The 12855-nt window shown below is 43.1% G+C and overlaps 1 protein-coding gene across 1 annotated transcript in view; it reads right to left on the bottom strand.

Moving 5' to 3' along the window:
• The window catches only part of LOC110588895, a 44742-nt gene that overhangs the window by 29901 nt on the left and 1986 nt on the right, over positions 1–12855 (bottom strand). The window contains exon 2 of the mRNA XM_021699286.1: positions 12181–12277. Coding sequence (XP_021554961.1) covers positions 12181–12277 — 97 coding nt within the window. The remainder of the gene's footprint in view (positions 1–12180; positions 12278–12855) is intronic.

Raw genomic sequence — 12855 nt, 5'->3', positions numbered from 1 at the left:
CAGGGGGAGTGGGAGAGGGAGAAGCAGGCTTCCCACTGAGCAGGGAGCCTGATGTGGGACTCGATCCCGGGACCGTGGGATCATGACCTGAGCCGAAGGCAGACGCTTAACGACTGAGCCACCCAGGCGCCCTAGAGTCATATTCTATCCCTTCATTGTAGTTAACCTTATTTTTGGCATATATATATACATATATATATATATATATATATATATGTATATATATATATATATATATATATAAGTTGTTCTCTCTTTAAAATTTTGAGATACAGTTTCTCCTAACAGATCAAAATATACCCTAAATCTTTAGTGTATGGCTTTGTTCTAGTCTTCTGCCTGGTCACATTCTCTTTTTTTTTTTTAAAGATTTTATTTATTTATTTGAGAGAGAAAGAATGAGAGATAAAGAGCATGAGAGGGAGGAGGATGAGAGGGAGAAGCAGACTCCCTGCCAAGCAGGGAGCCCGATGCGGGACTCGATCCTGGGACTCCAGGATCATGACCTGAGCTGAAGGCAGTCCTTTAACCAACTGAGCCACCCAGGTGCCCACATACTCTTTTTAAAAACAAAAACAAAAACAAAAACCTTTCTTTTTTCGAACAACTTCTTATCTTATCAATTCCTTTTATAAATTTTTTTTATAATTTTCATCTTTACAGTCATATTCCATCCCTTCATCGTATCAACCCTTATTTTTGTACATACATAGTTTTTCTTTCTTTAAAATTTTGGGAGGCACTTTCTTCTAACAGACCAAAATACACCCAAAATCTAGCGTGTGGCACTGATCTATGCACCAGCCTGATCATATTTGACCATATTCTGTTTTTTTTGTTTTGTTCTGTTTTTATCTTTTTTTCTTTTTTCTTTCTTTCCCTTTCTTTTCCCCCCAGTTTCAGGTCTTTTCTGATTTGTTTAGAGTATATTTTCTGGGGATGTTGTTACCCTGTTAGCATTTTGTTCTCTCATTCATCTATTCTCTTCTGGACAAAATGACAAGACGGAAAAAATCATCTCAACAAAAAGAACAAGAGGTAGTACCGACTGCCAGGGACCTACTCAATACGGACATTAGTACAATGTCGGACCTAGAGTTCAGAATCATGATTTTAAAGATACTAGCTGGGCTTGAAAAAAGCATGGAAGTTATTAGAGAAACGCTTTTATTTCTGGAGAAATAAAAGAACTAAAATCTAACCAAGTGGAAATCAAAAACGTTATTAATGAGGTGCAATCAAAAATGGGGGCACTAACTGCTAGGATAAATGAGGCAAAAGAAAGAATCAGTGATATAGAAGACCAAATGATGGAAAATAAAGAAGCTGAGAAAAAGAGAGATAAACAACTACTGGATCACGAGGGCAGAATTCAAGAGATAAGCGATACCATAAGATGAAACAACATTAGAATAATTGGGATCCCAGAAGAAGAAGAAAGAGAGAGAGGGGTAGAAGGTATATTGGAGCAAATTATAGCAGAGAACTTCCCTAATTTGGGGAAGGAAAGAGGCATCAAATTCCAGGAGGCACAGAGAACCCCTCTCAAAATCAATAAAAATAGGTCAACACCCTGACATCTAATAGTAAAACTTACAAGTCTCAGAGACAAAGAGAAAATCCTGAAAGCAGCTTGGGAGAAGAGATCTGTAACCTACATTAGATTAGCAACAGACCTATCCACAGAGACCTGGCAGGCCAGAAAGGACTGGCAGGATATATTCAGAGCACTAAACGAGAAAAATATGCAACCAAGAATACTATATCCAGCTAGGCTGTCATTGAAAATAGAAGGAGAGATAAAAAGCTTCCAGGACAAACAAAAACTAAAGGAATTTGCAAACATGAAACTAGCCCTACAAGAAATATTGAAAGGGGTCCTCTAAGTAAAGAGAGAGCCTAAAAGTAACATAGACCAGAAAGGAACACAGACAATATACAGTAACAGTCACCTTACAGGCAATACAATGGCACTAAATTCATATCTTTCAGTAGTTACCCTGAATGTAAATGGGCTAAATGCCCCAATCAAAAGACACAGGCTATCAGATTGGATTAAAAAACAAGACCCATCGATATGCTGTCTGCAAGAGACTCACTTTAGACCCAAAGACACCCCCAGATTGAAAGTGAGGGGGTGGAAAACCATTTACCATGCTAATGGACACCAAAAGAAAGCTGGGGTGGCAATCCTTATATCAGACAAATTAGATTTTAAACCAAAGACTGTAATAAGAGATGAGGAAGGACACTATATCCTACTTAAAGGATCTATCCAACAAGAAGATCTAACAATTGTAAATATCTATGCCCCTAACATGGGAGCAGCCAATTATATAAGGCAATTAATAACAAAACCAAGAAACACATTGACAACAATACAATAATAGTGGGGGACTTTAACACCCCCCTTACTGAAATGGACAGATCATCTAAGCAAAAGATCAACAAGGAAATAAAGACTTTAAATGACACACTGGACCAAATGGACTTCACAGATATATTCAGAACATTCCATCCCAAAGCAACAGAATACACATTCTTCTCTAGTGCTCATGGAACATTCTCCAGAATAGATCACATCCTAGGTCACAAATCAGGTCTCAACCGGTACCAAAAGATTGGGAATATTCCCTGCATATTTTCAGACCACAATGCTTTGAAACTAGAACTCAATCACAAGAGGAAAGTCAGAAAGAACTCAAATACATGGAGGCTAAAGAGCATCCTACTAAAGAATGAATGGGTCAACAGGAAATTAAAGAAGAATTAAAAAAATTCATGGAAACCGGGCGCCTGGGTGGCTCAGTTGGTTAAGTGACTGCCTTCGGCTCAGGTCATGATCCTGGAATCCCTGGATCGAGTCCCGCATCGGGCTCCCTGCTCGGCAGGGAGCCTGCTTCTGCCTCTGACCCTCCCCCCTCTCATGTGCTCTCTCTCTCTCATTCTCTCTGTCTCAAATAAATAAATAAATAAATAAATAAATAAATAAAAATTTCATGGAAACCAATGAAAATGAAAACACAACTGTTCAAAATCTTTGGGATGCAGCAAAGGCAGTCCTAAGAGGAAAGTATATAGCAATACAAGCCTTTCTCAAGAAACAAGAAAGGTCTCAAATACACAACCTGACCCTACACCTAAAGGAGCTAGAGAAAAAACAGCAAATAAAGCCTAAACCCAGCAGGAGAAGAGAAATAATCAAGATCAGAGCAGAAATCAATGAAATAGAAACCAAAAGAACAGTAGAACAGATCAACGAAAGTAGGAGCTGGTCCTTTGAAAGAATTAAGAAAATTGATAAACCCCTGGCCAGACTTATCAAAAAGAAAAGAGAAGTGATCCAAATCAACAAAATCATGAATGAAAGAGGAGAGATCACAACCAACACCAAAGAAATACAAACAATTATAAGAACATAGTATGAGCAACTCTATGCCAACAAATTAGATAACCTGGAAGAAATGGATGCATTCCTAGAGATGTATCAACTACCAAAACTGAACCAGGAAGAAACAGAAAACCTGAACAGACCTATAACCACTAAGGAAATTGAAGCAGTCATCAAAAATCTCCCCAAAAACCAAAGCCCAGGGCCAGATGGCTTCCCAGGGGAATTCTACCAAACATTTAAAGAAGAATTAATACTTATTCTTCTGAAACTGTTCCAAAAAATAGAAATGGAAGGAAAACTTCCAAACTTGTTTTATGAGACCACCATTACCTTGATCCCAAAACCAGACAAAGACCCCATCAAAAAGGAGAATTACAGACCAATATCCTTGATGAACATGGATGCAAAAATTCTCACCAAAATACTAGCCAATAGGATCCAACAGTACATTAAAAGGATTATTCACCACGACCAAGTGGGATTTATCCCTGGGTCACAAGGTTGGTTCAACATCCGCAAATCAACCAACGTGATAAAATACATTAACAAAAGAAAGAACAAGAATCATATGATCCTCTCAATAGATGCAGAAAAAGCATTTGACAAAGTATAGCATCCTCTCTTGATCAAAACTCTTCAGAGTATAGGCATGGAGGGTACATACCTCAATATCATAAAAGCCATCTATGAAAAACCTACAGCGAGTATCATTCTCAATGGGGAAAAACTGAGAGCTTTCCCCCTAAGGTCAGGAACGCAGCAGGGATGTCCACTATCACCACTGCTATTCAACATAGTATTAGAAGTCCTAGCCACAGCAATCAGACAACAAAAAGAAATAAAAGGCTTCCAAATTGGCAAGGAAGAAGTCAATCTCTCACTGTTTGCAGATGATATGATACTTTATGTGGAAAATCCCAAAGACTCCACCCCAAAACTGATAGAACTCATACAGGAATTCAGTAAAGTGGCAGGATATAAAATCAATGCACAGAAATCAGTGGCATTCCTATACACCAACAACAAGACAGAAGAAAGAGAAATTAAGGAGTCGATCCCATTTACAATTGCACCCAAAACCGTAAGATACCTAGGAATAAATCTAACCAAAGAGGCAAAGGATCTGTACTCAGAAAACTATAAAATACTCATGAAAGAAATTGAGGAAGACACAAAGAAATGGAAAAACGTTCCATGTTCATGGATTGGAAGAACAAATATTGTGAAGATGTCAATGCTACCTAGAGCAATCTACACATTCAATGCAGTCCCCATCAAAATACCATCCACTTTTTCAAAGAAATGGAACAAATAATCCTAAAATTTGTATGGAACCAGAAAAGACCCCGAATAGCCAGAGGAATGTTGAAAAAGAAAAGCAAAGCTGGCAGCATCACAATTCCAGACTTCCAGCTCTATTACAAAGCTGTCATCATCAAGACAGTATGGTACTGGCACAAAAACAGGCACATAGATCAATGGAACAGAATAGAGAGCCCAGAAATGGACCCTCAACTCTATGGCCAACTAATCTTTGACAAAGCAGGAAAGAATGTCCAATGGAAAAAAGACAATCTCTTCAACAAATGGTGTTGGCAAAATTGGACAGCCACATGCAGAAGAATGAAACTGGACCATTTCCTTACACCACACACAAAAATAGACTCCAAATGGTTGAAAGACCTCAATGTGAGACAGGAGTCCATCAAAATCCTAAAGGAGAACACAGGCAGCAACCTCTTTGACCTCAGCCGCAGCAACTTCTTCCTAGAAACATCTCCAAAGGCAAGGGAAGCAAGGGCAAAAATGAACTATTGGGACTTCATCAAGATAAAAAGCTTTTGCACAGCAAAGGAAACAGTCCACAAAACCAAAAGACAACCGACAGAATGGGAGAAGATATTTGCAAATGACATATCAGATAAAGGGCTAGTATCCAAAATCTATAAAGAACTTATCAAACTCAACACCCAAAGAACAAATAATCCAATCAAGAAATGGGCAGAAAACATGAACAGACATTTTTCCAAAGAAGACATCCAAATGGCCAACAGACACATGAAAAAGTGCTCAACATGGCTCGACATCAGGGAAATCCAAATCAAAACCTCAATGAGATACCACCTCACACCAGTCAGAATGGCTAAAATTAACAAGTCAGGAAACGACAGATGTTGGCAGGGATGCGGAGAAAGGGGAACCCTCCTACACTGTTCGTGGGAATGCAAGCTGGTGCAGCCACTCTGGAAAACAGTATGGAGGTTCCTCAAAAAGTTGAAAATAGAGCTACCATACGATCCAGCAATTGCACTACTGGGTATTTACCCCAAAGATACAAATGTAGGGATCCGAAGGGGTACGTGCACCTCAATGTTTATAGCAGCAATGTCCACAATAGCCAAACTGTGGAAAGAGCCAAGATGTCCATCGACAGATGAATGGATAAAGAAGATGTGGTGTATATATACAATGGAATATTATGCAGCCATCAAAAGGAATGAGATCTTGCCATTTGCAGTGGCATGGATGGAATTGGAGGGTGTTATGCTGAGCGAAATAAGTCAATCAGAGAAAGACATGTATCATATGACCTCACTGATATGAGGAATTCTTAATCTCAGGAAACAAACTGAGGGTTGCTGGAGTGGTGGGGGGTGGGAGGGATGGGGGAAATCTGAGGGGGAGACAAACCATGAGAGACGATGGACTCTGAAAAACAAACTGAGGGTTTTAGAGGGGAGGGGGTCGGAAGATGGGTTAGCCTGGTGATGGGTATTAAAGAGGGCACGTTCTGCATGGAGCACTGGGTGTTATGCACAAACAATGAATCATGGAACACTACATCAAAAACTAATGATGAGCCTGAGTGGCTCAGATGGTTAAGCATCTGCCTTCGGCTCAGGTCATGATCCCAGTGTCCTGGGATCGAGCCCCGCATTGGGCTCCCTGCTCAGTGGGGAGCCTGCTTCTCCCTCTGCCTCTGCCTCTCTCTCTCTCTGATTCTCATAAATAAATAAATAAATAAATAAATAAATAAATAAATAAATAAATAAAACATTAGAAAACTAATGATGTAATGTATGGTGATTTTAACATAATAAAAAATTTTTTAAAAATGAGCAAAAGAACTGAACAGACATTTTTTCCAAAGAAGACATATAAATTGCCAACATGTATGTAAAAAGACATTCAACATCACACATCATCAGGGACATGCAAATCAAAACCACAATGAGCTATCACCTCACACCTGTTAGAATAGGTATTATCCAGGGCACCTGGGTGGCTCAGTTGGTTAAGCGACTGCCTTCGGCTCAGGTCATGATCCTGGAGTCCCTGGATAGAGTCCCGCATCGGGCTCCCTGCTCGGCAGGGAGTCTGCTTCTCCCTCTGACCCTCCCCCCTCTCATGTGCTCTCTCTCATTCTCTCTCAAATAAATAAATAAAATCTTTAAAAAAAAAAAAAAAGAATAGCTATTATCCAAAAAGACAAGAGATAACAAGTATTGGCAGGGATATGGAGAAAAGGGAACCCTCGTGCACTGTTGGTAAGAATATAAATCAGCACAACAAGTATGGAAAACAGTAGGGAGGTTCCTCAAAACATTAAAAGTAGAACTACCATAGGATCCAGTAATCCCACTTCTGGGTATATAATCAAAGGAAATAAAAATAGGGTATTGAATAGCTATCTGCATTCTTATATTCATTGCAGCATTATTCACAATAGCCAAGATATAGAAATAACCTGTCTGTCAAAAGTTGAGTGGATAAAGAAGATGTGATATACGTATGCATGCACACACTGGAATATTAATCAGCCATGAGAAAGAAAAAAATCCTGCCATTTGCAACAACGTGGATGGGTTTGAAGGCATTATGCTAAGTGAAATATATCAGAGAAAGACAAATATTATATGATTATCACTTATATGTGGAATCTAAAAAAGCTAAACTATGGAAACAGAGTAGAATACTGGTTACCAGGGGATGGAGCTGGGGAGATGTTAGTCACAGGATACAAACTTCCAGTTAGTTCTGAAAGATCTAATGTACAGCATGGTGATTATAGTTATCAGTACTGTATTATATACTTGAAAGGTGCTAAGAGAGTAGATCTTAAATGTTCTCACCACAGGAAAGAAATGGTAATTATGTGAGATGGTAGAGGTATTAACTAATTCTACTGTGGTAATCATTTCATAATATATAAATGTATCAAGTCATCACATTGTACACCATAATGCTCTATGTGAATCATAGCTCAATGAAGCTTGGGAAAACAAGACAACCAACTTCACTATTTGTGTGTGCTCTGTCCCAGAGATATTTTATGCATATACAATCAATTATGCAAAACTACTGTTTTATTTTTAGCACAGACTACACATATTTTTCTGTATTTTGATTTTTCCATTTAATATATGTCAGATTATTCTAAGATATGAACTCCTCAAAGTTGTGAGGGTTTGTTCTTTAAAAAAACAGATGGAATTTCAGGGGGTGATAATTTCAAGAGATTGTGGAATGCTGGAGATTATTTTTTCCAATATGGGGATTAGATAAACCTGAAAAAATCCCAAACATAATTTATCTCAAAGTTCTTAAGAGCACCAAATACATGATTACCTCAGGTGTAAATATCTCAAATTTAGATAAATCAGATTATTTGTTTCTCTTGCCCTTTAAAAATAACCTCTATCATATTTACTGTACTTCCCTGGTTAATTACTGTGTTTCTCCCAGGAAATTAAGTATCTTGGATCTTACAGGTAAATGGGCCTTCTGAATCTAGGAAGACCTAACTCTCTAGAGTCAGTTATTCAGGCTCTTGAGTGAATTTGAGTGTCACCTCACAACTGCCCACTAGAGGGACCACGAACTCTTTTTCCCTTCTCTTCCAGCTCTTCCGTTCCCTATTTTATTTCAGGCTGGAGGCCCTCTAGATGACTCATCTTCCTGGTTAACCCTTAGAGCTAAACCCAGACCTACACTTTGACTTAAAGCAAGCAGAATTCTTCTAGGAAAGATTTGTATATCCCTTTCAAGAGCTCAAGGGAAGGAGTTACTGAAGTCTGCAGTCCTATTCCAAAATCGGGTGTCCTCTTATGTCCAATTTTAATCTCTCACTAACGAGTTTGCCATAAAAATTCCTTAAGTTGGGCTAAAAACCAATATACATACTCCGTATAAATATATGAAGTATATTATATGCTAAAGTATATTAAATACTGTTTATAGTCTTGAGCGTTATCTTCAATAACATTTTAATGTCTGTTTGAAACAAGCAACATCTATCTATATGAGATGAGAGCAGTTTGAAATTCAGATGCTATTTTGTCTTACCACAGCTTCCTAACACAAATACCTAAGACACTCCTTAGTAAAACCAGTGTTTTCCTTTTAGAGAAATGAGAGAGGAGATATTGAGGAAAGATAACAGATCCTCTGGCCAAAGAGATTTCTCAGCTCAACAGCTAAGAATGGCTCACAGACTAAGGTCCCCATGGTTTCTGGATCACAGGCAAGGCTGCGGAATTCACAGTTTCTGACCTCAAGCCCCACTGTGCTTTGATGTACCACATCTCTGGGGTGACTTGAGGTCTTCTGTCCCACACCCCAGGTACCTGGTAACAGTGCACCCTTCAAACCCTTTAAGCTTTTGGACAGTCTTCAGATGAAACACGGGAAAGCACACAGAGGCCTTCTCCCTCATGACCCCATAACCCCCAGGTAAACACACCTATAAACTGGGATTCCCAAGGGCCGACGTGTTTAGGGGTTAGGTAAGTGACTAGATTTGTCAGGGCCAAGCCTAGGCTTTGAGAACATGACATACTGCATGTTATGTTGAGGCTGGGAAGTGGGGCCCTGGCCTCCAGGGTCCGTCTGGAAGCTGCCTGCGAAGGCTCTCGGGGCTGATCCTCCCATACATTCACTGAGCCTACGTGGCCTCCGCACAGGAACTACTCAGTCAGACTGCTGCCTGCATGCGGGCCCAGGAGACCCCACTGTGTGATAAACGTGAAAAGATCAAGCTTCTCAAAAATTCTCCAGTAATTTAAACTTGAATAAGTAAGTGATGAAGAATGATGTTCAGGGGGCGCCTGGGTGGCTCAGTCGTTAAGCGTCTGCCTTCGGCTCAGGTCATGGTCCCAGGGTCCTGGGATCGGGCCCTGCATCGGGCTTCCTGCTCTGCAGGGAGCCTGCTTCTCCCTCTCCCTCTCCCCCTGCTTGTGTTCCCTCTCTCGCTGTGTCTCTCTGTCAAATATATAAATAAAATCTTAAAAAAAAAAGAATGATGTTCAGAAAATTTCAGAAGGGAAGTTTGACAAATTCCTAGAGCTCCAGGTGTTTACCAAATAGTGAGGATTTACTCAACATCAGTCCTTGAAATCTGGTCTTGTGTTGGGTAATTACAGTCATGAAACGAACGGGTCAGCATCAGCAAGCCCAGGGCTCACTTAAACAGTCACAGTAACAATGCTTCTGCGTCTGTCAACTCTGAGCCTTCCCTTGTTCAGCTGATCTCCTACAGAGACTTGGCACTAGTCATTGTTACTGTCCCCACTGAAGCAATCTCTTACTTAGTCATTAAAAGCCACACTGAAGTTCTAATCAACTACCCCATTTCTTCTCAAGGCTCTATCTTTAGTATTGTGTATAGGAGGCCCAGCCACGTTTCTAGGCACTTAAAGCCCTCCCCCGCCATTGGTATTTCTCAAAGTGTGAGTCTCAGGGGACCTTCATTGATTCTGCTGGGCCACAGGCCAGGTCTAATCAGCGCTCTGTCATTGGACTCCCTGGGTTAGGGCTAGGAAACCTCCTTTTTTTTTTTTTTAAAGATTTTATTTATTTATTTGACAGAGACAGAGATAGCGAGAGCAAGAACACAAGCAGCGGGAGGGGGAGAGGGAGAAGCAGGCTTCCCCCCGAGGAGGGAGCCCGATGTGGGACTCGATCCCAGGACCCTGGGATCATGACCTGAGCCGAAGGCAGACGCTTAACAACTGAGCCACCCAGGCACCCAGGGCTAGGAAACCTCCTTGCCAGAAAGCTCCTGGGTGACTCTTCCATGCACCAGACTGGGAGGCCCACTGCCCCAGAAAGAGATTCTCCTTGTTCGACAGCTTGGTTAGACATAACACTTTAGAGCAAAAGGTAAAGGGAGGGCCAGGGAAATGCAGTTCAGGGTACCCACCAGCACCCAGCAAATCCGCAGCATAGCTGGCTTCATCCTGGCATTTCCTCAGTGAAGGGCGGGATGGATTTTTCTAGGCAGGAAAATTCACAGGATTCCTTAAAGCCGACAACAAGGACAGTGTCCTGTTGGCCTTCTTTTCAGAGAAAGCCATCTCTGGAATCTGTTTAAAAATGCCACCGTGGGGACACCTGGGCGGCTCAGTCGGTTAAGCGGCTGCCTTTGGCTTTGGTTATGAACCCAGGGTCCTGGGATCAAGCCCCGCATCGGGCTCCCTGCTCGGCGGGGAGCCTGCTTCTCCCTCTCCCTCTGCCTGCCTCTCTGCCTACTTGTGCTCTCTATCTCTCTGCCAAATAAATAAATAAAATCTTTAAAAATGCCACCTCAGTCCATCTCAGAGCCCAGAAGGAAGAAACTTCCACAGGAAACACAGCGGGCCTGGGCCCAGGGGCCAGACACCTTCCTCCAGCTGCGAAGTCGGACTCTGTCCAAGGCCGCGGGTTCCATGCGATCACACAATGCAGGCCAATTGCACTCACTCATCACAGTAAAACCTGAGTCCTTGCTGCTCCCACCCTCACCCCCAGATAATCATCTAATTAAATAATTCATCATACTGGAAGTCGGCAGGGCGCCTAGGCAGGTCCATCTCCTGACACTGACTGTTGACTGGAGCCCAGCCTGCTCAGCAGACTAACTATAAAGCATCCCCACCACCGCAAGCACCAAAGGAAACCTGCCTCATGTGGTTTGACCCCAAACTCAGGAAGACACAAGCAGGTGGGGAAGGTCTTCAGAGGCTTTCTCTCTCTCCCTCTTCTTCCTCCTTCCCCGGCCATGGGGAACCACTGCCACCCAAGGACAGGGCTCTCCACAGACAAAGCGACACCCTTTTGCCTGTTGCTCTCGTTCACTAGCCTTTGAACTTCACCGCTCTTATGCACCCGAACTGCCCATGTTCCCAAGCCCAACCGGGCCACCCAGCACCCATCAGAGAAAAGGGGAGGGGCAGGAGACACTGTAGGAGGCAAGAGCCGGAGGTCCCAGGATGCCCCAGCCCACCCCGCGGCCTTCAAAGCTCGTCCTGCCCCTGTGCCCTTGGCCCTCTCCCACCTGCTTTCCTAGTCTGTGCTGGCCTAAGACCAATGCCTAGGTCAGCCTCCCACATGGTTTCCAGAAAGGCAGAAGCCCCAGCAATAGCTCCCTGGCCTGTCTCTTTGGCATTAGCTCCACCTGCCTTTGTCAAGGCCACTTATTTTCCACAGCCCTCTGGGTCTGCTTGACATGTCCTAGACCAACTGCCCTCCTTATCACAGTGAAACCAGAGTCCCTCATCCTTCCCTTCCCCCTGCCTCAGGTCCTCCGTCTGTAAGAGGGCACAAACAATAGGACCAACCACAATGGACTCTTCGAAGGAATAAAGCAGTTAAAAGTGTCAAGTGCTCAAGACAGTAAGGAGCCAGTAAGCATGGACAAGGCTCACTTAAAGACAAGAGACAGTTTAAGAGAACTGGGCGGTGCTGAAGCCATGAATTCCTTTCCTTTGAAAGCAGACCCTGTGGCAGTCTCACCTCGGTGCACTCACCTCCCATTCCAGACGGCGGCGACCTCTGCCGGGCGGGGTGCTCTCTCACTCCAGTGGGACGGTATCTGCGTGGGAGCATCGGGGGAGAACTCCAACCCTTAGATCCAAAGAAACACAAAGAAGAATGTAGCCCGCTCTTAAAGGCCATGCCCATTTTGCTTCCCTTGACATCTTCCGAGCAGTAGCGAGGGAGTCCTAGCTTGGGCCCAATTATTTGTGGCACGGGAGGGCTTCTGGCTGCCCTCCAAGCATGCCCTGCTAAGTCCAGGGACAGTAAAGGGTGCGGTTGGTGCAGCAGAATGGAGAGATGGCCCAGGGGCCCTGCTCACTGGCTCCTACGCAGAGAGAGACCTCTCGTGGGAAAATGGTCAAGGGAGGAAGGTTCCACTGGGGTGGGGGTGGGGGGGCTCTGGTCATCTATGGTGCTCCTGGGATAGAGGGACCCAAGGAGGACGCCAGAGCTTCCACTTGGCGCCTGGGCCTTTCCGGGTCCCTAGCACGTAATTCCTTCCCGTCTCCTGCCCAAACCCACACGCCAGAAAGCCTGTTCCACATCAGGGGTTTCCGCTGGGCTTTTCCAACAAAGTGGCTTTGCAGTGGGGCCCTTCTTGAACAATCCTGAAAGGCAGGAGAAGGAAGAAAAGAATGGGGGCGGGAAGGGAAGAATGGGATGGA

Source organism: Neomonachus schauinslandi, chromosome 12 (genome assembly GCF_002201575.2).
Source record: "Neomonachus schauinslandi chromosome 12, ASM220157v2, whole genome shotgun sequence".
In the NCBI taxonomy this organism is placed as follows: Eukaryota; Metazoa; Chordata; class Mammalia; order Carnivora; family Phocidae; genus Neomonachus; species Neomonachus schauinslandi.
The sequence above is the reverse complement of the archived record's forward strand: the minus strand, read 5'-3'. Positions and strand labels throughout refer to the sequence as shown.